At 47.6% G+C, this 25,622-nt stretch overlaps 1 protein-coding gene across 1 annotated transcript; it reads left to right on the forward strand.

Moving 5' to 3' along the window:
• Nucleotides 1–3,649: 3,649 nt before the first annotated feature.
• Nucleotides 3,650–25,212, forward strand: SCD (stearoyl-CoA desaturase). Its single transcript, XM_009897683.2, has 6 exons — nucleotides 3,650–3,880; nucleotides 7,592–7,877; nucleotides 15,310–15,440; nucleotides 18,821–19,026; nucleotides 20,185–20,417; nucleotides 22,054–25,212. The coding sequence occupies exons 1-6, from the start codon at nucleotides 3,854–3,856 to the stop codon at nucleotides 22,251–22,253; spliced, it is 1,083 nt and encodes a 360-aa protein (XP_009895985.1). The 5' UTR covers nucleotides 3,650–3,853; the 3' UTR covers nucleotides 22,254–25,212.
• The last annotated feature ends 410 nt before the right edge of the window (nucleotides 25,213–25,622 follow it).

Consider the following 25,622-nt stretch of genomic DNA (forward strand, 5'->3'; position numbering starts at 1 on the left):
CGGTCATATCCCTCCAACTCTTGCAATTTCATTACACACTGATCCATGAACTGTTGCCGGTAACCATTGGGATGAATCTCACTTTAGTAAGGCAACTGCTACAGTGCCAAGATTTGATCAGAATCTTGGAAACGGTCAGAGGTAATGGACAGAGAACACTGATAACTGCTTGTCACAATGTGAAAGAAATAAACTGTGTTTTGAAAAGGGTTGAAAAGGATGCAGAACATCCTTTTCAGATGGTCACCTATGGCTACAGGCATCCTGAACAAGCTGTGTCACCCCATCATTGTTCTCTTGATATTGGTTTTGATCTGTTTTGGTTTGTCAGTGATATTGTACATCATGAATTGGAGAATGATGAATCAGGTAACATGTTTGACATCTGTACTTGATGCATATAATCTTGTGCTGGCAGCACAAGGACCAGAAGCAAAGCCTGTTTAGGGTAACAGGGAGGGAGGAGGATGGGCAGGGGTTCTGGCACTGAGTCGGGCAGCAATGGTTGGAGCAAAGTGCAGAGATAAGCACCCTATCCCAATCATCAGCCTGTTATCAATCCTTAAATAATGTGCAGTTGCCATTACCTTATCTTTGCAGTAGGTATTAATTCTGAACTCCTGTCGCTTGAGCCATGTCTTGTCCCAACTCAATTCTATGGCCACAGACCATCACCTCATTTATCTGCAACACTTAATTCTGCCCAGAAGTCAATACTGTTAAAATCAAGAGGACTATTAATTTCTGAAACTGTTGGCAGCAGTGGTGAACCATACTGATGTTCATCTGCTCTTCACAAAGGTCTCCATCCTCTGAAGGGCAGATTCTTATAGAGGGGTAGAAGGAGAAAGAAAGGAGGATGGGTGAAATGACAGAAAATCACAGCAGCAGGAGAGGTTTCCCAGAGAGGTGGTAGATGCCCCATCCATGGAACCATTCTAAGTCATTGCTTGGGGATCTAAGCAACCAGCTCTCATTGCATATTTCCCTGCTCACTGCAGGGGGCTTGGCCCAGATGACCTTTAAAGGTCCCTTCCAACCCAAACTGTTCTGTGATTCTGTGAAGGACCATAGCATGATTCCCCTATCCCTAGAAAAAGCTCTGAAGCTCAAATTGTTTCCTGCTTCTTCAGAAAAACAAGGCAAGAGATGTAGAAAATAATCCTAGGAGAGTTTTTTCAAACTTCTATTTTAGGCAGAGGCTGAGGGGTAGTGGTCAGCTCCTTCCCCGATTCTCAGCTTATTCCCTCTTTATTCAACTCTCCCCTTATTTTTTTTTTTAACTTCCAGTTGTGAAACAGAAGAAAAAGGGTTACAGAAGATAAACAAGCAACTTGAAACAAACCTTGCAAAGTCCTTGCAGCAAGGATTTTGTGTGGAGAGGTTAACTGAGGATACTCACTGAAATTTCCAAACGGTTGACACCAGATGAAATCTCCTTACAGCTCTTGTCCTCAACCTTGATAAAAATACTTTGAGACCCTCTGACAAGAAGCACTCTGCAAGAGCTATTCCCCAGCACAGTGCCTTGGTTGAGTCATGAATCTGTGCAGACTTCCAAGCAACATGAAAACCATCCTCCAGTACACCATGCATTGGTAAAGCAACCCGGTGCTGAAGTTCTCAATCTGTGCTACACGTGGCGTGGCCGTGCTCATCACTGCCCTATGACACGGACCTGGCATTGCACAACCTCATTTATGAAAGACCAGGACCTCAGGCAACAGTCACCAGATGCAGAAGAATTCCATCAGTTTCCTGGTGATGATGGCTGAACCTTTATCTTTGCAAAGCATTATTGATTTACACCACCAGCAACGTACTTCTACTGAAGACTTGGCTGGACAGCTCTCTGAGATTACTTTCCACGTGGCATGAGCTGCATATTTGTTTGGGGTTGGTGTGGTGTGGTTTGTTGTGGGGTTTTGTCATTGTTTGGTTTGTTTTGTTGGGGGTTTTAAATCAACAAGTACTTTTTTTTTTTCCCCCTTTAAAAATGTATTTGCTTTCTGTTTTTCTTTTGGAAATAGCAGGAGTCTGATTTCCTCCGGCTAGTTTTTAGCAGCTTATGATTCTTTCAATATTCACACAGAAAGTAGGCTCTTTAATTTAAACATCCTTTCTCCCCAGTGTTCAGTAACCCTCATCAGGTGGTGTCAACAAAAACATTAAATGGCAGGTCTTAAAAGGGATGGTTGAAAGTCCCTCTCCTGACTCATGTCAGCTTTCACTATCTAGGAACATGTTCTGATGTGGGCTCTCTGCTTTAATACTGTGACTCAGAAAGACTGAGTTCCTAATATAAAACTAAAATACAGACTCCTCTCCATCTCTTCACAGTGAAATAAAAAAGGAGACATATTTTTTCCTTCTTTGGTGGACACCTCAAAACACAGAGAACAACTGGGCTACTGTTATTTCTCATTGTCCCTTTCCCCTCCCAGCAATTACAATGCAGCTCCTTTTGACAGCTGCCACTGAATCAGCCCTGCTGTGTTTCGGCACGACCAGCCCAGAGACGGACTCTGCAAGATCTCGGTTGTCCATCTGCACCTCATGTGGCTGGGTTCATGGCTGTGGGATAGCTGTCCGAATAGGATATGTGTGAGGGCATACAGGCTTCAAAATGCCATTTGAAGTCCTTGTTCCACTCCCAGAATGACTCATGTGTCAGCGGGGGCCAGAGAATGAACACACGGGACACAACGTGATGGGGGGAAGGAGCTGAAACTCGTACTGGCTCGGGTGATGGCACTAGGGCACTCCGAGCCTTGCTACTACGTAGCTGAGGGTGTCTGGCATGGTGACCACACGGTGGGGTTAGAAGAGCTGACTCCAGGCTCTGCCACAGGCGAATGTTTTTTTCCTAAGTGCCCTATCACTTTTAGTGCTTGGGATAGAGCTTGGATTTTCCTATTGCTGACATCACTGGCTAGTGAGGAGGTTGTTATGGAAAATAGCTGATAGCAAACGGAGCTGCTCCTTTTTCCTTCCGTCCTCTGCAGAAAGGGCTGGTTTTCTGGTGGGAAAAGGCTAGGATTGCTTTTTAAATCTTACAGTCAACACAGTCCAGGCTGGCTTTGCCTATCCAGATAAACACCTGTGCAGACACACATGCTTACAGTTGCGGGTGTGCTTTTCTTTGCAGAGATGCAGGATTTGTGCATACAGATATATATGTATGTATGTATGAAACGCTCCCCACAGAGACCCCCGTACCGAGTGGATGTGTGACGCTGAAGGCCCTTCTTTCCCCGCCGCACTCCCCAGCCAGATGGGGAAGGAGCACGATACTCCCTGACACCCCTCGGCTGTCTCTTCTTCCCACAGGGGCATCCCCCACGCCCGCGGAGCCGTGCGCGCACAGCGCAGGGTGCGCGCCGCGGGGAGCGAACAGCAGATTGCGGACAGCCAATAGCGAGGGCAGGCCGAGGTGGCACCAAATTTCCCGCAGCCAATCGGCTGGCGAGGCGGAGGGGAGGAAAAAAAAAAAAAAGAAAAAAAAAAAAGAAAAAAGAGAGGCAGGCATCATGAGAGAGCCTGGCCCTCGCCATCCTCCTCTTCCTCAGCATCCTTCCTCCCGCCCCCCGCTCCGCCTCCCCTCCCAGGCCCGCCGACAGCGGCATCCCCCCCCTTTCCGACTGCCCGCCCGACGCGCTGACCCTGCGCATCTCATCCGCGGGCAGGGGGTCACCGGGAGGCCGGGACGCGGAGAGCCCAGCCCCTCCAGCCGACAAACGAGCAGCCCCGCTTAAATACCTCCGCGCCTGCCGCACCCGAACCGCACAGCTCGCCGACCCGGGGACCTGCGCGCCCGCGTACCGCCGCCGAGCAGCAGAGACAGAGCCCACCCATGCCTGCGCACTTAATGCAGGAGGAGGTAAGCGGGGGGCTGCCGGTGGGCCCGGGGGTACGGGTGCTTTGTCTTCGCCTCGCCCTCTCCTCTTTCATCTCCGCGGCTCCGGCAGTGCCGCGCTGCCGCAGTCGTGGGGGGAAAGGCCTGGGCATCCACGCGTGTCCGTGCAGCGCACACACACGTAGGCACACGGATGTGTGTGCTCTCTCTGCCACATCTCTCTCAGGAGGTGAATTCTTTCGGTGCTGTCCGAAGACATCATCCGAGCCTCATGAGCAGGGATCGCGCCACCGGGGCTGACTCCCCGCAGTTAGCCCTCGGATGGACTGCGCATAAAATACAGGTTTCTCTGAAAAACATCCGTCTCAGCGCGCTTGCTAGGGCTGTTCAGGAAGGTATTTTGTGCCAAGAGTTCGTGGCGGGTTTGGAAGTGCTGTGTTGTTGGGGTTTTTTCTTAATTAATGTTTTTATAAGAAAGGGCTTTCACTTAACAGCGTTTGTAAGACAAATTTTGCAGCAGGGAGCGTCTCTAGGACAGACGCAAGGTGAAAGCGCAAATGGAAGAATGTCTCTGTCTGCATTGCCTGAGCCAAGCAAACGCATCAACGGCTGTGCTGCCCATTTTTGGCATAAGAAGGTCTGAGTAACAGCCCAGCACCTGGAAGATACCTAGAGTTGTTGAATCTCTAGAGATTGCCTTTAAAAAAAAATTTTGCCTTTCCTGGCAGCCATCCTTTTCCTGAGGGGAGGCAGGGACTGATTCTGGTATTCTCTCACCTTCTCATTCTTACCCCTTCTGCCTGTGCTGAAGAGTGGAGTGTAAATGTCAGACCCACTCTCCCCTGGCAACAGCATGAGGAGCCTCCTCAGGTCCTTTTGTACAGGTGCTGTGACCTTCCAGGGATGCTGTGATGTAAAGAACTTTATTCCTCTCCCACCTGAAATGGCTGCCAAGGAGAGTGTGCTCAGACCATGTTTCATGATCTTGGCATTTATTTTGGGGCATATCCCAGAAGATGAAAAAAATCTTGACTCTGAGTCATGTTGGGCATATTCAAATATAGTGGACCTGAGATTCAGTGCCCTGGGGCCCCTAGGCTGTACCCAGCGCAAGAGCCTTTGAGCTGCAGTTGGTTGTATAAACTGGCTGGATGCCAGGATCACCTATGGCGTGTTCAGTTCTGGTAGGGTGTGGGTAGGGGTTGGAGATGGGGGAACACATCTGTTCTGCAGATGAGAGCAGAAAAGTCATTCAGAAATGAGGGGAAGCCTATGAAAATGTTTTAGCTGGCCTCCCCCTCTCAAGACCCCAGATCAATTGCCATCTCATATTCCTCTGTAGGAACCACTGAAGCCACTATAGCCATAAGGAGATAAAAGTCCTCTTTCTTTCCTCCTCACGTCTCTGCTCTCCAGCTAAATAGCTGCCCATTCTCTCTCTTGCTTTGTCCCTCCACCAAATCCGTGCTGATGGAGCTGTATTTCACAGAGGCTTCATAGCCTGTTTGATTTAAGGTTAGTTTGCATGTGAGAAATAACAAGTTCAATTATATCAGTGTAATTCCAGCATCATACGTATGTAGGTAAAATTCCTCATGTGGCTACTGCAATTCTGAAAGAAGAATTTTTTTCCTGTCATTGGTTTTCTTTGTCTTATCCCTTTTCCACCTCTGCCCCTGTATAACTTTGACATTGACATAAGCTGTCTCTGAGGAGAAAAATGCAACTCCAGCCCCACATTCTTACTTTGGAATCAGCATGTCCATTTGGGGAGCGTTTCTTGTCTAATTATACCACTAGGTCTCTGCTGGGAATTATTCCTGCATAGACAAGTTTTGGGTCTTTACTTTGGTAGATTATCTTCCAGCCAAGGAAGAAAATAGTGCCTTCCTGCCAAAATGCCAGATGAGAATATCTGACACTTTGGAATGGGCAGGACTTTTCCATGCCTGATCTCTGGATTAAAAGACATTTCTCATGACTCTTTTCTGGGGGCATTTCCTTTAAATTCTCCAGCAACTCAGAGCATAATATCCTCAAAATATTAATTAGGAAATCAGGCAGAGACAGCCTATAGCTGGTGTCAAAGGGAGCCAGTCCTGAGCTCAGCACTTGCATGGATATAGAGATAGCAGCAGGATGCTTTGTGTCCTGGCTTTTTCCCTTCTAACCTTTGCTTCCAGAAGGTAAAACTTAGAGCCTTCCCTCTGTAAAGAACATTTTACTTTACAAACATGGTGAATCTGTCAGCTTTGCCAGCTCCTCCCCAAAGGAAGGTATGTCTATAACCCTCTAGTTTCTACCCTTGGGAAAGGGAGGAGTTGGCGTGGCCACGTAAGCTGGCTGGCCTGATTTTAATGCCTCCTTCAGGAAACTAGGCCATGGCAGAATGGTGGTCTTTTATCCTGTGTGGCTGGGTGGGAATCTGCTGTTAATTCAGGAGAGGTTTCTATTGGGAAAGGAACTTTCCTGGCTTGGCCATGCTCCCTCCCTATCATTCCTGCCAGCTAAACTTTATTGCCCTTTTTGCACATGAAAGCCGTGGTGTGGGCAGCAGAGGGACATGTCCTTTGGGCAGGTTCCTGGGAGGCAAGGGGATGGGGCAGCATGCTCTCTCACCACTCACATCCTTTGTGCTTGGCACTCCAGGGGTAGATCCCCATCAAGTGCTTGGGCTGAGGCCTGACAAAGGTGCAAGCACCAGCATGCATGTGGCTGTCATGATGGAAGTAGAAATTGGTGATTCGGGGTTCAGTGACCTGTCTCATTAGGGTTGTTCCTGCCTGCTCCTTCCGTGATGCATGCCTGATGGGGCATGCTGCTGCTCAGCCAGGGCAAATGAGCATGTGCAGGGAGAATGTTACGTCAGGGTTACAGGAGGCAGCCAGGAGCCAAGCTGAGCCACCTTGCTGCTTAAAACTTCCTCACTGCATGCTGGTGGCCTTGGCTCAGAGAATTGTCTTCCGGTGCCTCAGTTTGCCTGTGGGTGTAAAGAGGGAGAGGGATAAGAGGCTAAGCAGTAGGCATGGGATAGGAGCTGTAGGTCTATCTGGAAGCATATTTCTCAACTGCTTCTGTACTCTGATCTCTAAGTATGTCAGTCTTGCTACATCCAAGCCTGGAAGGTGAGGCAGGGGGAGATAAGGAGACACCCCAGAGGAATCCTCTTGTGGATCTTCCTGATGTTCCCCCAGTGATTTCTGGGGGGATGACACAAAGAGGCAGGATAACAGGAACAGCCCACTGATTTATAGTAAAACTGTTTCAGACCCTATTTCTCTCCTACTTCTTTGTTCACTCATAAAGTGTCCTTTATTGTTATGTACAAGCCCAGACCAAAGGCCCACCTATAAATACTCACTAATAAAACTGAAGGAAAATTAAAATCCTTGCACCCTGCAAATGATCTCACCAAAGCCACTGGTAGGGGGACAAAAAAGGTGGGATTTCAAGTCTTTGTCTTTACTTTCTGTACTTGTCTACTGCCTACCTACTTTAGCCCAGAAAAATCATGCCCCCTCTTTCTCAAGCCATGACTCTGTAGGGCTAGGGCAGGCTCTTCTTGGTGCCAGGGATGCTCAGCTGAAAGAATGGAGCCTGCAAAGTAAACTTCAGGCTGCAAGTCTTCATACTGCCAGCCTAGCTGCTCATGTTTCCATTCCTTGCATTGGTAACCACCACTTCTTGGTTTTTTTTTTCCCCTTTCTTGAAAATGTCTGTTGCTGCCTCTCCAAGGAGTTCTCCTCCACTTCCAGCGCCACCACTGTTGGCACTGTCACCTCCCGGGCGACCAGGAACGGGGATGCCATCGTGAAGAAGGACTTACTCGATCATGAGGACTTGGCAAGAGAGCGGGGCATGATAGATGATATCTTCGATGAGACCTACCAGGAGAAAGAGGGCCCCAAGCCTCCCTTGCGATACGTCTGGAGGAATATCATCCTCATGAGCCTGTTGCATCTGGGGGCCATATTCGGATTGACACTGATACCCTCTGCAAAGATCCAGACACTGGCATGGGGTAAGCACATTCTTCCATTTGTTTTCTGGCATCTACAAACCCCGTATCTGCTGGGTGGTGTTCTCTTTTCCTCCAGGCCCACAGACTCAGGGTGGAGAAAGAAGGAAGTGGAGGTCTTCTGTTAGAAGAAGCTAGTCAACCAGCTTTGTAGCAAACTGTGGGAGGGCTTGCCAGTGTCACTTGTAAGGTCATGCATGGGAGGGAGGAATTTGGCAAGGGACTGCCTGGCTGCATAAAGGACAAATCTGAGTCACACGCATTAGTCTTGGAAGTAGCCCACACCTGACTGTGCAGCTACTTCTAAGGTGAAGCACAGAAAATGTTTGAGGGAGTATCGTGACAGTCCCAGGAAGTTAGGATGAAAAATGCTAACAAGAACACTTCAGGGGGTGGCTGAGGAGGCAAGGTACAGAGCATTATTTTACATGAGGCTGCTGCCCCAATGCAAGAACCATTCCTGTTCTTACCAAGGGAGGGTAAATCCTGCAGACTCCATGTATATGTGAGGTGAAAGAGACAAAACGCAGTTATGCTAAAAAGTCAAGAATTAAGTGTGAAGTTCAGGTCTTCTAACATTCTTACAAAAGCACAGATTAGCTCCCATCATCCCGGAACTAAGCCTGACAACTTTCAAAAAGTAAATAAGCAGCTCTCCAGGCAGCAAATTCCACTGAAAAGCACAACCCAGCAGAAGGTAGCCAGGCAAAGCTCCCCTTTCTCAGAGACCTTGCCCTCAGTAGGAACCAAACTTTGCTTGAAAGGCAGCTGGGCCTGAGGCCCAGGCTGCAGGGGAGCTGTACTTTCTACAAGCCTTTGTGTGGACCCCTGGAGGAGTCAAGAAGCCAAATGGCTCCCAGAGGGGAGGTCAAGAGACTGCATCCAGCCTCAGCCTTCCTGTGAAACAGAGCAGCCTGAAAAGGGACAGTCTAATTTGAGACTTGCGGGCATGGCTTTTGGTTTCAGTAGTGCTCCTGCAAAGTGCTAGCTGGGAGCAGCATCCTGGTCAGTCCAGTGGTGGACTGGAGCGATCCACCTGGTCTGTCATGCTCTCAAAGCCTGTCCTTCTGATGGCTGTGAGTGACAAGCTAAACCAGGAAAGAGAAAGCTCCCTGAACTTTCAGTCTGACTGTTTTCCTCCCAGACCATCTCAGTCTCTCACAGGTAGAGGCTGGGGGGATGAACATCACTGGAGGCCACAGTACTTGGTCAGAGTCTGGCTACAGCATCTGTGAAAGCAGAGAGACTGATATGTAACTTGTGCAGTCAGCATAGCTTTCAGAGGGGCGTTATGAAAGATTTTGCTGGGCCTTTGCATTGTGACAACTTGACAGGCTGCACTCTTACCCAAGGTGGCAGGACTGGGCAGAACATTCAGCCTTGGCATGACCTTGGAAGAGTGTTTCAGGGCTCTCAGTCCTTCTTCGTGTATCCCATCCCAAGGCTCTCAGACAGAGCTCTAGGCAGGAGCTGCTGGCTTCACTCACTGAGCTGGCAGCTTGTGTCTTCCAACCCCAGCGAAATATTCTCAGGGCACTGGGGCAAGGAAGAAGGAAAAGGTGAGTCCAGTTTACTGGTTTCATTTCAGGCTGTTCAGATGCACCATAATTTCCAAACACATCCAACCCTTCTCCCTTGAGCTCCCCTGAGATACTTAAATGGGCTCGAGCATCCTCATCTAGAAGATTAATACTGCTTTGCATTCTGCTAAGCCCCATCTCGCCCTAAAATGGTCTCTGAGGCAGTGTCTTTGCAGCTGCATGTCTGATCATGACATCTGTATGGCATTTCATGGGAATCTGTCTTGCTTTTTACTTGATGCTAGTCCTTCATGCTTTTTTTCTCCTCAGTACTCTGATGTGAAGTGCCAGTTGTTTTTCTGTCACTATGAGGCACTGTGAGATTCCTTGGTGGTTTCCGAAGTGACATACACTCTGGGAATGGAACTGCATCATTCTGAACTGTCTGAAGTGTGGAGTAGCTCCACACTGCTTCCTGTCCTGCATCCTTGGCACTTGTTCTGGGAAACGACTACCCTTCCTTGCACCCTGCAGCCAAGTCAGAGCTTTCTCTTATAGTCCATTCTCCTCAGTGCTGACTGGAGCTGGGATACTCTGATCCTCCACAGTTCTGGCTTCTCAGCAAGGCTCCTTGTGCATTCTTGCATTGCACATTTCTCAGTTCATACCTTTCTTTAGCACATGTAAGGCATCTCAGTGACTTGCTGTTATCTTCCCAGCATGCCATGGTAGCAGGGAGAGAACTATATTTCCTATTGTACACACAATGATAGAGCAGCAAAGACTCTCAGGAGTTGCCCCCAGCAACAATCCATGGGCTCATGGCAGAACAGCTCTCTGTGGTAGTTCTAGAGCTGCTGGGGGGTTTGCTTGTTTCTTTGTTTTTCATATCATTCCTTCCTTAGGCTGTGTACATATAACATAAAATTAATATGGCTCCAGATGTTCTCTGCTGTAATGCTGCAGGGAGTTGTGGTGCCTGGTAGCTGATCTACATTCTATATTTTATTATAAGGAGCATCCCCTGCTTATACCCTCTTCATCCAGGCCACTGTCTCCTTGATGTTCCTGTCCCTCTGAAACCAGTTATATTGGTGACTGTGTCCTCTTTTGTTTTCATTTCTCTGTGTGCTAATTCCTCTTTGTCTCTGAAGCTCTCCAGCCCTGCCTTCATCATTGTTTGCTGTTCTGCGTTGCTGTGTGCATTGTATCCCCTGATCTCTTTCTGGTACAGAGCTTCCCAGAAAAGCTAGGATTGTTGATCAGGTGAGAGCTCGCCATAATGAGAGCCCTCCAAGCCCTTCCAGCATGATAGCTTTCTAGCCAGCTTCTCTTTTACATGCTGTGGTCTCCACTGCACCTGACAAAGTCTTGCACAGTCTTTTCAGGGATCACAAGCAGTTTCCACAGCATTTCACAGCCAAATGGTATAGAGACTGAGTCTGGAAGGGCAAAGGTGACTGACAGTTTGTTCTCTAACTGCTTTAAGCCTCCCTGGAAACATGATTTGCAGGTTGTCCTCCTGGCTCTCAGGTGCAGCAGAGTGACAATATTTGTATTAATTCCTGTTGACCTGGCCAATGATCTCTATAAAACAGTGACGATTCCTCTCGATGCAGTGCTCTAATCCCCTAGCTTCCTGCAATGGCAGCTGTGGCAGAAACATGGCTTGATAACATTTTCTTGTTGCTGCTGCATCATCTTTGCATCAAGATGCATCTTGCTGGGTAATTTAAGCAATTCCGACAGCCAAAAAAATCCCAGCTAGTACTACTCCCAGGGATATGTCCAGCAAAACATTCACAGGAGTATTTTGTTACTTTCCCACCAAGAGTACTGCTGGCACCACCCCCCTGCTCCATGTCCTCTCCAAGCTTAACTAGCAGGTGCCATGTGGAAAGCTATGTTTTAGCAACAGTAGCTCCTATTGCTCTCCTAAATACTGTTCCTTTCTGCAGCCTACACTTCCCTTGCTCTTGGTATCTTTCTCGTGAGAGTAGTGCAACTAAACCTGACTAGCAGGACTGGAGGCAAGGAAGGAAAAGTCCAGAGCTGTAGTTTTCCCTTGCCATGAGCAGAAGCCCACGGATGCCTGTGGGAAAAGGGACACTTCTTCATGTAAACATTGTTTGTGTTGACTGCAGGTGAACACGCCCTTAGCACATTCCTGGCTACTCTTCATAACTTGAGGTCTGAACCTGGGCCCTGAAGAGGTAAAGGCTAGAGAGTCATATAGACATGACTGAATCTGGAATGTTTTGAGTTTAACTTTTGGAGCACTGAGTGCATATTACTACCAGTGGTCATACTTCTTTGTATTCCAGTTGAATGGGTCATTGGGAACATCACCTGTGAGCTCACAGTCTTTTGAATCTTGAATACTTCAAAGCATAGCGTGGCAGATTACTCTGAAACCTCAGCGTCTAAATCCTTCAGTTTGGGGCAGCAGCACAGGGCAGCTGTGAAAATCTGTGCTACTTTATTTCACCTTCTCTACTGTCTTTCCAATTTCATTCCTAGTGGATGATCTTGGAGGAGCATTCCTTCTTTCCTGTGAGATGCTGATTCCCTGCCTATGTAATGATCATCATTGTACCTCTTTGTATGCCTCTTTCTGAATCACTAGGGTGCTGGGTAATTCTGTTTTCCACCAGGCTTTTCAATGTTACTGTCCAGATCCTGTCACTGTTACAACTCCTAGGTATGGCTAATCGAGCTGATAGTCCCCAGTTAGGGTTTGGGTTTTTGTGGGGCTGGGTGCCATGTATACATAGAATGAGAATCAGCTCCTTTCTCATAGAAATTATCTGCTCCTTACATAAGCTATAGCTGCTGTATACAGGCAAGAGGCAAGGTGGCACGGAAGTGTAGTTAGAGAGTTGTGGCCATTGTAGCATCCTGGGATGCAGCTCCAAGTGAAGTCAACAGGAGTTGCTAAGATTCTTTGGCTTTGGATGAAGGGTCCTGTGTCAGGGTACCCAAAAGTAGTGGGTACTCTTCCAAATTTTTAACAAAACCTTTCAGGCAAGGCTACGCAAAAGGAAGTACTGGGCTGTCTGGTTACTGGGTCTGTCACTATCTCCACCATTTCCCTTTTGTGATTCCTTGTGCATGCTGGCATGTCTTTGTTGATGGTGTCATCTTTTCCTGAGGGGAATAGCCACAGGCAAATTCTGTGAATTGCCTGTATAAAAGAGATCCAGATATACTTCCTTCTTGCAAAGATTAAATACCACAGTCCTCAGCCACAGTTATCTCCCTGGACGCTCTTTATCCAAAAAATAAATTCCCTGTCAGCATGTAAGGATTCACCAGAGTGGGAAACCTAAACTCAGGGCAATAAATAGGACCTATACTCACCTAACTTGGCATTTATTTTCTAGTGCTATTGAAGATCATGAAAGACTGCATATTTCATTTCTGTCCCCAGTGCACCATTAACTCATTACTCTTTGCTCCACAGTGGAGAGCTAGGTTCTTTCCTAGCAGGTTGCCCCACACATCTATTACAAGTTTATCATGGCCTCCATGTGGTATTTTTCATAGCGTGTGTATAGGTTGGAAGTAGAATCCAGACTCCTCTCAGCTCTGCCACAAACTGCTTGGCACCCTTGGAAATCCAGCTCAGCTACTGAGGTGTGCACTGTAGCTATGAAGCTGCCCAGAGGTTTTGCGAAATGCTGTTTGCAGGGTATAGCAGCTTACATTCAAGGGAGAATGGTGGTGAGTCACACTTCTGCTGCTGGTAGGAAGTGTCTGAAACACACAGAAGTGGGATTTGTTGTTATTGCAGTGTCTGAGGCCGCAGAGGTTCTGCAAATCAGTCATATGTTAAGTGCTTTTTTCAAAGGTGGCTCTTCTGTATAAATCTGTGGCAGTAACGACTGACCTAAAATGAGTCTTAAAATCTTGTTCCTAACTTTCAGGTCAGTATCAGGAGGCTGGGTGAGACCTTCAAGGTGTCCAGCATAAATACTTTCCTGTCAGTAAGGCCAAAGAGAGACCTGACCCAAATACCTTGTTTCAGAATCACTCACTTCTCCCCTTCCAGGCTTGGCCAGATCCTGCTGCATTTGCATGCATTTTTTTCCCTCTTTATGCCCCTAAAAATCAGCTATGACCAGTGACTGTTTGGCTACTCCAAGAGACTGTAGAGGTCCTGAGAGACCTGAGGCAGAGATGTGCTGCTCTGAGGATTACAGTGCATGTGGCAGCAGGAAGGAAGGCCAAGGGAGAAGATGAAGATGAGAAGTCATAGCAAGATCAGAGACAGGGCTGGTGTTGTTATACAGCAGGATGGGAGTGAGAAGGCTTCATGAAAGTTTAGGGGCCCAGAAGAGGACATTAAATCAGCTAAGACGGGCTTTAACCAGGTAAGAGATTAAGCCTGTAATGTAGAAAACCAAAAAGAAGGTGACAAAAGGAAGAGGGAGCAGGAGATCACAAGAAATAAAGGCTGGATTATTTTGAATGAAAGAATAGGGTGACAGTGCTTTGCATATGTCTCAGGCCCCTGATTCCAAACAGGTTTCTGGCAGAAAATCTCTTTTCTGGGTTCAAGATAAGCTTGATCAGAACCATTTGGCTGGGCTGAATGGTATGTGTACCAGTGACTTCTGTCCTTGGGTTTACACATAAGAATAAGGAGCTGTTTCCATGACTGAGCCAATTGGCTGAAATCTGCAAATTCATGCTAAGGAAAGAGTTTCCCCTGAGGAAGTGGAAGAAGGCATCCCTTCCCCCAGTGGACTGAAGGTGAATTAGTTGACCTATGCACAAATATGCCAGTTTCCCTCTTAGTATCTGATCTTGCAGGGTAAACCAGCTCTTGAACACCTCCTGTCTTTGTGCCAGACTTCCTGACTTCTGCCTACACTTTCTAGAGAAGGATTTACTTTTCACATACAATTTTCTTCCTATTCCCTGCATCCTAGTGTAATGCTGCTATGACCCTATTGGGGTCTTTCTCCATTTTAGTTCCAGAAAAAGATTTTGGAACCCATCTTAAATTCCAGAGGTCCCAGGAGAACATGCAGGAACGCACAGACCAGGGGAGACATAAACACATGATGCAGAGGGAGGGCGATGTGGTTTTTTTACTAGCTGCCAGAGGAGCAAGGAATCTCTTCTGACCTCTGTGGAGAAAGAATCCATGAAGAAGCCTTGAAAGTCGACTGGCCCAGCAACATCTGCCTCTGCCATGGGCACAGATGGCAATGGCTTGTTGGCTTGGAGTTTCCCTCTGTACATGGTGCAAGAGATGAACAGAGGAGGGGATCAGAAAGACTCTGGGAACAGGAGCCTCTGTGCAGATTTAAAGTCAATGCTGGAGTCAAAGGTGAAGCCCAGGCTTCAGTGGGATGCTAGTTCAGATCATTTTCTAGACAGCTTTGCTCAGAAAGGGAGCAGCAGAGAAGACTAACCTTGGGCTTGAGCTGTCCTCTTGAAGAACTGTAAGATCGTCTACCACCTCTGGGTGAAAAGAATTCAAGAGATTTAGTGAGGAGAAGTGAGATAGGAAAGCAAGACCCTTGATTATTTAGGGAGGAAGGAAAGGGGAAAGATGTACACTGGTGGACTGCAGAGCTGCTAGCACAGGGCTATATGGAAGCATTTGCTTTATATGATTTTGATAATCTTGCACTGTGACAGATGATACTATGCTTTTGACAAGTCTTATAAGGGGGAGCTTCCTCCCTTGTCACAGATAAAGTGATTTGCCCCACACTGCTTAGGAAGTCTGTGGTACCTTGGGCACCCTCACATTGAATTTCTAGCCCCAATCTGTGCTTTTCATGGGTTTCTCTCTTGCTTCTTCATCTTTGGGGTAAGGCCTGCCTTCATGTTACTCTGCCTGAAACTTTACTGCAGGCTGACTTGCTCTAACTGCTTCAACACTTTCTTTTCCTCTCCAGCCCTTCTGTGTTTCATGGTGAGTGCTCTAGGGATAACAGCTGGAGCTCACCGCCTCTGGAGCCATCGGTCCTACAAAGCCACGCTGCCCCTGCGGATCTTCTTGGCCATTGCAAACTCTGTGGCCTTTGAGGTAAGCACCTCCTCAGTACACCACTGATCCTCAGAAGAAAGTGCTTCTCTGAATCCCTGTCTCAGATGTGGCATGTAAACTGATGGAGAGGTTCTTCTGTCCTGCTACATCTTGTTAGGAAACAAAGTACATCCAACATTGCAGCGCTGAAGTCCATCTCATTGTTTTCACCTTGTCCAGAAACAAACTGGGTGGGTAGAGGACTCAAGACCAGGGGTAGGATAGCTCTCCAAAGCAGGAATGTATGTTTCCCTCGAGGTGTGGTCTCCCTGTGCTTCCTTGAGGTCCTGTGAAAGAGGTGTGGAAGTGCTAAGTGCTCTCCTGGTGTTGCCTCGCCCTCTTCTTGCTGCATGGTTGATAAGGGGGGGGAACATCTGCAGGGCCCATGGAGCTGGAATTTGCTGCTGCAGAAAGGTGAAGAGCTTGTTGAAATTATGCAGTTAGAAGGATGTCCCTCTGGTTTGTAAGAGTGATATTTAGGAATAACCCCATTTTAAGTCACACCACTGACTTCTAGAGAGTCATCTCAGGTCAGTGATGTTTCAATGAAGGAAGGGCCGGGCCCATTCAGAGCGGCACAAGCGGCAGCTGATAAACACCCCAGGTTATTGCCTAACCACTCATAAGACCACTTCACAGTCCACCAAGCAAACAAACCATGAAGTCCTTTAGAGCCTGTAGAAAATAGCAGAGATGGCCCTTTAGGAGAAGTCAGAGTGAAAGTCCAGATTGATATGACACTGAAAAATCCTGGTGGTCTCTCCGGTTTGCCGCTGTGAGGCAGCTCTAACACTCCAGCTGTTCTTGAAGAAACTTTATACAGGCTTGCTCATGTGTAGGAAGTATTCAGAAGGGTGGCAGGGTGCAGCATTTCAATAGAAGAAAGTGAACAGAAAAGTATCAGCATTGTGCCCCTAAGTAATTCTCCAGCTGAGGTGTGGGTGAAGGGTACAGCCCAAGTGGACCAGGTATTTTAGACACTATTTTCCTTTCCCCCACCTCTGTAGCCATAAAAGGCATCACTTAGTTGACATGTAATCAGAACAGGGTGGGGATGGAGCTTTTTTAGCCTTGAAAAAACTTCTTAAAACACCATTTGCTTTCTTGTTCTCTAGTACCAAAGCAGTCTTTCATGAGGAAGAGGAAGGAGCAAGCTATTGATTCCAGCTACTATTCCAGCACTCAGCAAGGGAATGGGATGGGGTGCTGTGTATTGACTAGACCGGTACAAAGACCATCTTTCACAGGGTTATAGGGCAGAAAGAGAAAGAATTTGCTGAGCTATTGCTGTAGGGGATAGGAATAGACAAAGATGAGAGACAGACAGATATTTCAGCTTCAATAGGAACTAATCCAAGTTTTACTGAAAATTCAGTAACATTCTCCATGAATTTATTCTTTTTTAATACTTACCATTCAATGAGATCAAGAGAAGGTTTATTTTCAATTTATGTTACTTCTGTTAGTGGCAGCAGCTCCAAGAGGAGACTGGTAACTTTGAAGAGCAGAGAAGGGTAGAGACTGTCTTCTCTGAGGTCATTCAGAAAATGCCTGTTGGCTGTTCAGAGACCTGTGGCTTGTGATTTCAGAGATTCTGGGAATTTTGTCCCTAGTCAGCTCCACCACCTACAAGACTAAGCAGCTGCAGCAGAGCAGAAGCTCTCCTGGTTGTAGCCTGTAGATGGAAACTCCCAAGGAAGGAGACATTCTCCTTTGCTTGATCTCAGAAAGCCATGATTTTCAAGCAGCATTGCAGTTAGAGGTGGTCCCAAGGAAAGGTCTGTAGAAAAGGTAACGTGCTAATGTTTGGGTCAAGATGCTGACTTCTGAGCTTTGAGACTCCTGATTTGTGTTTGCATACAGCGTGTGGTGGATGAGGTAGTACTGCATTCCAACTCTATGTGGCACGTGGTCTCTTTCCAAATTTGTGCCTCCTGCCTCCAGCAGAAGCATTTCCAGGATACAGGGAATATTCACCCAGATGTGCAGACCCAAGCTGACTGTCAGGTTTCAGGCTTCAGGCTGAGCTTTCTCATGTTACAAGAACACAAAAAAGTCATGGGAGAAACATTCTCAGCACGGTACTGGTTGTTTTTCTCTGCTTCCTTGATAGGGAAGGCTGCTAGGCCACCCTCTTAGGGGGACAATGCTGAATGACTGAGCTCTAGCTAAGATCAGGAATGGTTGTTGATATTTTAGGGTGCTCAGAATTTAGCTGGGAGGAAGGCAGCAGCTCCCAGTATTTGGAAACAAGTGAGAGTTGAATCCTGCTCCATGTGTATCATGGCCTTATTGTATAGCCTGTGGGTAAATAATTTTATCTCATTTGAAGGAGAAGTGGTTAGTAGCACTTGAGAGAGAGTTAAGGAATTGTGTCTCTGCTACAGGCTTCCTTTATGGATAAATCACTTGAGCTTTCCAGGAATGAAACAGGGATGATTACGCTGCTTCCCTACCTTCAAAGTGTTTTGAGGAAGTCTTAGGTGATTAAGGAGCCTCTTGTGTAATACAGGCAGTAGAGGCATGTCCATGTTTTGTAGGATGGTGCAATACGTGGCTTTAAATGCATCAAAATCTTGGTGTGAAGGAATGAACACAGACTTTAAAATCCATTCCTAAAACTGGAAAAAACAGTCCTTTCTTAATCCAAATTATGAAATCTTTGGTATTTTTCACAAACTGTATTGATTTTGCAGCTTAAACAGAACAGTTACCTGGCTGAAGTGAGGTAATTCTGATAACTGTCACTGAAATGGTGTGTTTATTCTATTTCTAAAGAGAGGCCCCCATTTTAAAACTGTTTGACTTCCAATGAAACACCAAAAAAGTTAAAGAAACTTCACCTCCAATTTAAACAGATCTGATTTGGCAATCCCAGGAAAAGCAAGGCAGGCTGATCCATGGAAAATGTCAGGGCAAAGGGAAGGGACAAGTTGACCAGTCTTAGCTGGCACATTGTAGGGCTGGGGACAAGACACCAACAAGAGCTGAGAGTGTGAGGGAGGAGGCACTGCCTGGCCAATGAGGGTTGGCTATCGCAGGGGCAGAGGAACAGCTGAGCAATCAGAGCCTGTGGTGCTGTAGAGGATGTGCAAACCAAAGCCTAAAGTTAGCCAATTAAAACAAACAAACAAACAAAACAAGACAGAGAAAAGGCAGCCCACTAAAGAAGCACATTTCAAAGAAAACTGAAATGGTTCAGCAAAGACCCAGCCTTTGTTTTAAAAGCCAAAAGCCCCAACCCTAATGAAAGATAAAATGACCACTATGAGGCCAGGTCAGTGAGATTTGGTAGTCTTAAATGTTTCAGGCCCTTTGTGTTAATTTGAAGGGAACATCTCCAGCCCCAGGCCTAAGTCTTCACTCGTGTTTCCTTGCAGAATGATATCTACGAGTGGGTCAGGGACCACCGTGTCCATCACAAGTTCTCTGAGACGGACGCGGACCCGCACAATGCCAAGCGAGGCTTCTTCTTCTCCCACATCGGCTGGCTGCTGGTGCGCAAGCACCCGGACGTCATAGAGAAGGGACAGAAGCTGGACCTGAGCGACATAAAGGCTGATAAAGTGGTGATGTTCCAGCGAAGGTGAGTGGTGGGGTCAGCCCCATGCAGAGCCATGTGGGATGGAGCATGGATCCTGTAAAGCCCAAGGCTTTGGTGTGCAATGAACTGTGAGAGGAGCTAGTGCCACCTCCAGCTATTCCACACCCCTTTCTTGCCCACCTGCCTTGTAGCATCTAGCCAGTGGTGGGCTGAGCACCAACACAAAGCACCTCCATGCCTCCCAGCCCACAGCCCAGGTGCTGCTTTGGCTGGCCCAGAGCCCACCCATGGGTTCTTTGAGGCTGTTTTTGGAGACATCATGTTATAAACTTCTAGGCTGTGTCTCTGCCCCTCTCCCATCAGTCTCCCAGAAACAGTGTTGTAAAAGAGGAGTTGAAAATGGAGAGGCAGTAACTGGTAAGGACAATCTTGATTCACTAGTGCCTCTTGGATACGGTTTCTCTCAGTTGTCTAAGGCTATACTGGGACTGATACCCAGAGGAGATGAGCCTGTCACCAGGGCTGAAGGGATGGGGGACTTAACCCATGTAGTAACCACCCTTACTTGGGAGGTCCCTAGTAGTCCCAGATGAACCAAATAAGGTTTATGGCTTCCCTCCATTTTGTGCCTGGGATTTTCTTGTGGGATGTCAGAGTGGTTCTGCTTCCACTCCTCCCTTCCACTACTCCCATCTCTCCAGTATAATAGACCCTACATGCTCACCTGTTTGATGGCACAAGTGTTTTTTGCATTTCTTGATGGGGTATATTGGTAGTCAGGGCCAAGTCTGCAAGGAGGGGTTACAGCAGAGGACCAGAGCTAGAGAAGGCACCTTGTGTGAGACTCTGCAAGCATGGGGTACCCTTTACTGGGACCAGTATAACTGGGAAGCAAATGGCAAATGAAGTCAAAAGCAGCAGCTGGTTCCTGGACTCATGATGATGGAAGCATTGCTTTGTGCACATACGAGATTGAGACAGGGATGGCAGGACTTTAGGTTGAGTCTTCTGCCCAGTGATAAGACTTGAGACCTGTAGGCATGGGTTCTGTGCATCCAGAGCAAAAGATGCTGGTCTCAGGGGTGACTTGATTTTTCCCTGTGTAGCTGAGTGTGAATCCTCCAGAGGTAGGACTGAAACAGCCCTTCCTGTCCTGCCTCTGCCCACTGAGTGCTTTCCTCACGACCACTTCCTTTCTAGATTCTACAAGCCCTCGGTGGTGTTGCTGTGCTTCACTGTGCCCACTGTAGTGCCCTGGTACTTCTGGAACGAATCCATCATCATCAGCTTCTTCATTCCAGCCATCCTGCGCTACGCTGCAGGGCTCAATGCCACTTGGCTAGTGAACAGTGCTGCTCATATGTATGGCTACCGGCCGTATGATAAGAACATCAACCCACGGGAGAACCCCCTGGTCAGCCTAGGGGCTCTAGGTACGTTCAGCATCTGTGTCTTTTGCTGCAGGTAGATTGTAGAGCGGGGACTGCCCCTTGGGGCTGCATTTGCTACTAGGAATTTCTGTGAATCCAAGTGTTCCCATTTTCCCCTCCAGCCTTTGCACCTAGAGGTGTTTCCCAGGCTGGCCAGTGAGTAAATAAGGGCAGTGGGGTTATCAGGTCCCACCAGCCTCTCTACAAGCTTAGCACCTCCTTATCTCAATAGCAATATTTTATTTACCCAGCTCAAAGGTCTTTCTGCCCTGTTCACCAGACAAAAACGTATGGTGCAGTCGCTGCTTATCTGTCTTAGATTTGTCAACCTGAAAACCAGCAGATGTGCATTTGGACATGTTCTCAGGACAGCTGGTGATTTTGAGGATGTTTGAGGATAAAACAAGCCAGATCATCTCCTGTGTTTTCCTGACATTTTGGGAACATAGGAAAGTACACACTAGAGTGAGCATCTGCCCTGATCTGTTGTCTGAAGCCCAGCCCAAGTCCTCATCTGGTTTGCATCACTCTACCTCACTGGGGTTGCACTGTTTTCCAGTAGTGCTGGGAAGAATCCAGGGGGATCTGCTCCTGGATTTTTCATAGCAAGGGATTTGAACAACAGAGAATCAGGGAGCAGGAATCCAGGTGATGTCACTGAATGACACAGCATTGAATCCAGCACTGACAGTGTCTGGAGCAGAGAATGGCTGACAGGTGTAGAACACTTACTAGAAGTCTGCATTATGCCCTCTGTGGGGACAGGCTGTTAAGAGTTGGGGCTGTTCATCCTGGAGAAAAGAAAGCTCTGGGGAGACCTTATAGTGGCCTTCCAATAGGTGAAAGGGGCCTACAAGAAAGCTGGGGAAGGACTTTTTACAAAGGGTTTACAAGGGTTTATAGTGACAGGACAAAGGAAAATGTCCTTAAGCTGCAAGAGGGTAGATTTAGACTGGATATTAAGAAGAAATTCTTTACAGTGAGGGGGGTGACACACTGGAACAGGCTACCCAGGAAAAGTACTGGATGCACCCTCCCTGGTAGTGTTCAAAGCCAGGTTGGACAGTGCCCTGAGCAACCTGGTCTAGTGGAAGGTGTCCCTGCCCAGGGACACCTGGCAGGGTGTTGGAACCAGATGATCTTCAAGGTCCCTTCCAACTGAAACCATTCTCTGATTCTTCCCACCTGGAAATGCCCTTTGGATTCCACATTAAGACTGACTGTGTTGTAGGAGTATTGATTGGCCTGGTTAGTCAGGGACTTGCTGCTGCTCCAGCTGGTAGCTCAACCAATACGAGAAAGTTTCTCATGGTGGCAGAGGAAAAACCATTATGATTGCCCTGGTGTTCTGGTGCAGTCAGTGGGCCAGGGTCTCTCTTGTTTCTTTGCCACATGCTTGTTTTCCTCTGAAGCAGCATAGGTCCTGTGTGACTGTCATTGCCTCATTTAGGCCAGCATGGACATGCTGGACCATGCTCAGATGAGATGGGGTAGATTGTAGAGACATGAAATTGGGCTAGAGGAGAGATGAGCCTGCATTCAAGCCAGATCCTATTTCAGGAATGTGGTGCTTTGGGCCAAGATAAAGGGACCACTGCCTAGAGCTCTGCAACATCCTCTTCCTGGTCGTGTTTTACAGGAGAAGGCTTCCACAACTACCACCACACCTTCCCCTATGACTACTCTACCAGTGAGTTTGGCTGGCACTTCAACTTAACCACAGCTTTCATTGACCTCATGTGCCTCCTGGGGCTGGCCAGTGATCGCAAGAAGGTCTCCAAGGAGGTCATCATGGCTCGGAAATTGCGGACTGGAGATGGAAGTGGCAAGAGTGGCTGAGTACCCACTCCCCTTCACACATACATCCACACCTCTCCTTCCTCCTTTTTTTCTCCTTTTCCCTTCCTTACCCCTCTGAACACGCTGGACAAAGGTGTAATGTTCTGTTTACTAACTACTGAATAATGATACCAGTTTGCTTACGATAATGAGTTTTAACTCTCCTCCCATGATGTATTTTACATGATGTATTTAAGATCTAGGACTCTGCCTTTATAACACAAGGCCACCCTTTTCCCTCCTCTCCTCCTTTCCATTCATTCTTTCATCGCTCAACCCCATCTCCCGCTTTACATTGTCCCAGTCTCTCCCTGGCAACAGAACTGGTAGGAAGCAGCCCAGGGAAGCCTGCTCAAGAGTTGAGCCAAAGTCAGTGACCCTCACCTCGCCATCTTATGCCCAAAATTTATTCTCCTGTCCCTCATACTTTCTCAAGGGCTGCAGAAAGATGTGTCATGGCTAAGCTGCACTCCCCAGGAAAAGCAGCCCCATCCTCTTCCCTTGCTGTCAGAAGGAGCATTTTCTCTTCCCAAAATGGAAAGTGTTCTTCCACCACACAGCCTCTGGTCTGGAAGAGGAATACCCCTAGACTCTCTCAGAGCTCCAGCCAGGCTGAGGTGGGTCTAGTGGGAGCCTTGGTGGCCTTATCTCCTCCCTCTAGTGTCAGAGCCTCCCTTCCTGCATGGCCTGCTGTGCCCCATGCCACCAGGGACTGAAGGCAGAGCCCAGCTCCAGGCTCCATAGCCCCTTTGGAGAACTACAGTGAGGAGGGGGATAGATACAGGGGTATGTCACTGGCTGGTGTGGGGCAGCACCACTCCAGGGTGGTTTTGTTCACCACCACAGATGAGATTTTCATCATCAAACAGGACTTTGCCAAAATGGACAGGGGAAGAAAGATGTAAGCCAAAGCTGCACTGCTGAGTTAAGCTGCTTTATGTGCTGGAGGAAGAGGGTCCTCACTGGGTGGCAGGCAGGTGTCTTGGTGTCCATGCCTGCCCTTTAGATCCACATCGGGTGCTGAGTACAAGGACAAGGCCAGGGAATACCTGCAGGGTGAGGATGTCTGCAGGAGCAGGTCTCTCCATCCTCAGAGGTTCTGCTCAGGCAATTAACAAGTGACTGAGAGACACTGAGACAGAGCCAGGCAGCACCAGAAGCTCGAGGGAGTCGAGACCTCCCAGATGAGATACTGCTGCCAGTATAGGCCAGGGTCCACCAGGGTGGTTTGCCATTCTCTGCTCCTCTGATGGACCATGAAGGGGAGGTGAAAGCAGGTCCGCATTAGTTCCTTAGCTAGTCTCTCCGCCCCCTCAGCAAGCCATCTCGCCACCTCAGTTCTTTGCTGGCAAGGCAGGCAGTGAGGGCAGGCAGTGAGGGCGGCTGAGCCTGTGGAAAGGTCACTTATATCACTGAGCCCATGTGGGCGCGCAGCTGAGCCTGTGCTGGGGAAAGAAGTTGCCATGGGTGTTGTTCCCTCAAAGTCGTAGACTTGCAGCTTGAGTTCAGGCAGTGGGTTGTGTTCTAAGCATCATGGCCCCTCACTCCTCACTAGGCCAAACGTGCTTTTATTCCCCCTTAACTCTCTCCATTATTACTAATTTTTATTATTATTATTAGTTGTAGTAATAGTATTGATTTTGTTGTTTAAATGCATCAAATAGAGTTGGAGGAAAGCACAAGAGGTGGCTGGAACAAGGTGATGTTGGAATGGGGTTCACAGTGTCTCCCTTAATCAGGCAGGCCGGGGAGGGCAGAGACAGAGCAGATGCCAATTTCCTCAGCTCTGCCACATAGCAGACAGGCAGGCTCACAGGAGCAAGTCTCTGCAGCTGCACTTTCTACTGCTGCTGTGAAACTCACCAGGAACCAGGACAGCTCTGTGATGGTCTTATTAACAAGAGCTCTTCTTACTCTGAAAAGAAGTCCTTCTCCTCTCCTTTCTCCTCCATGCCACCTCTGTGGCCTTGTTGTTGCTCAGCAATGGGACCCTTTGAAGTTTCACACCATCAGGAGCAATGTCATCTCCAGCCAAGAGGTACAACAGGGACAAACCGGGAGCCGTTCAGCTCCCAGTGTCTGGAGACAGCATTCTTAATGCTGAGGCTTGTGACTGCCTTGGGGCTGGCTGGGGCTAAGAGGGTTGTGGCTAGAATTGTGTCCTACCAGTTTAAAGAAAAAAGAAAAGCCCCCCCAAAAGAGAAATGCTGTTGGCTCTGTAATTGCAGGTAATTCACTCGGGTCTAAGCCCTTTTGAACTCACAAAAGTCTCCAGAGAGGATGACTTTGCTGCAGCCAGTAGCTTGAAAGGGGCGTGGGGAGGCAAGAAGGCGAGGAGAATGATTTCTTTGCTCCTGGTGCCCTCACAGTGTTGTGTGACATACCCTATGGTAAAGAAGCACGCTGAAGTATTTCACATCCTCTCAGCAGAGAAGCTGAGTTTGACATCAAGGGTTCCTTTCAAATTTCAAGTGCTGATTCAGGTCCAGAATCTAGAATTAGGGTGGAAGCTGAGGATCAGTAACCAAACAGTCCTGGTGTTTGCCTAGTCACTTTAAAGGTAGATTGGCAAATATCTCTGGGTGCCTTAAATCTTTCTTTAATATACATAGGAGTATTGACAGCTATTTGCCGTAATTTTATTTTTTTTTCTCCTTAATTATGAACATTTGAGGGGTTTCTTAATTATTTAATTGCCTACATCAAACTGTGGGTGCAGGTGATTTTTGAATGTACTTGAGTTAGAATTTTTGTTAGATTAAGAAACAGATACAACACTTTTAAGTAGAACTTTGTTTGAGATATATATATATATACCTATAAATATATATATATTTTTGGTGGCATGTTTGTATCCTGGACGCATCGTCTGTATGTTTAGCTTAAATGAGTCCTTGAGAGGTGGGAACAGAGAAGGCAGCAGTGGGATTTTCCTGGGATCTGTTCCCAGCTTAGCTAGTCGCTTGCTGCGTCATTGGGGACAAAGTCACTTAAAAACTCTCTGTGCCTCAGTTTTCCTACCTGTAAGAGGGGGTTATGCCCTGCCTCCGAGGGGCGTGGAGAGGCTCACTGCCAAGTGGCCGAGCACAGAGGAGGGAGGTGTAGGTAGCACACGCACATCACGGCTGGCAGAAGCACGGACTGGTTGGTTTTCCAAAACCATTCCCAGCCCCACTGGTATTGTGAAGAGCATATGTCCAAGTGTTGGGTGTTCAGGGAAGGATTGGAAAGTTGAATCTGCACGTTGTCTAAGCTCTGTCACTGTTGAAATGTAAGTAGGATACGGTTTTTCACAGTGTAGGGATTTCTGCATAGTAGTATCTCTGTTTTGTGTACTGGAAATGAAAACAAAAAAAAACCAAACAAAAA

The sequence above is a fragment of the Dryobates pubescens genome, chromosome 8 (assembly GCF_014839835.1).
Source record: "Dryobates pubescens isolate bDryPub1 chromosome 8, bDryPub1.pri, whole genome shotgun sequence".
In the NCBI taxonomy this organism is placed as follows: Eukaryota; Metazoa; Chordata; class Aves; order Piciformes; family Picidae; genus Dryobates; species Dryobates pubescens.

Excerpts from the sequence above, each read along its gene's own strand:
- SCD (XM_009897683.2), top strand. The coding sequence starts at position 3,854 with ATGCCTGCGCACTTAATGCAGGAGGAG. Across the intron at positions 3,881-7,591 it reads CGCACTTAATGCAGGAGGAG|GAGTTCTCCTCCACTTCCAG; the intron begins GTAAGCGGGGGG and ends TGCCTCTCCAAG. Across the intron at positions 20,418-22,053 it reads GGTCAGCCTAGGGGCTCTAG|GAGAAGGCTTCCACAACTAC; the intron begins GTACGTTCAGCA and ends CGTGTTTTACAG.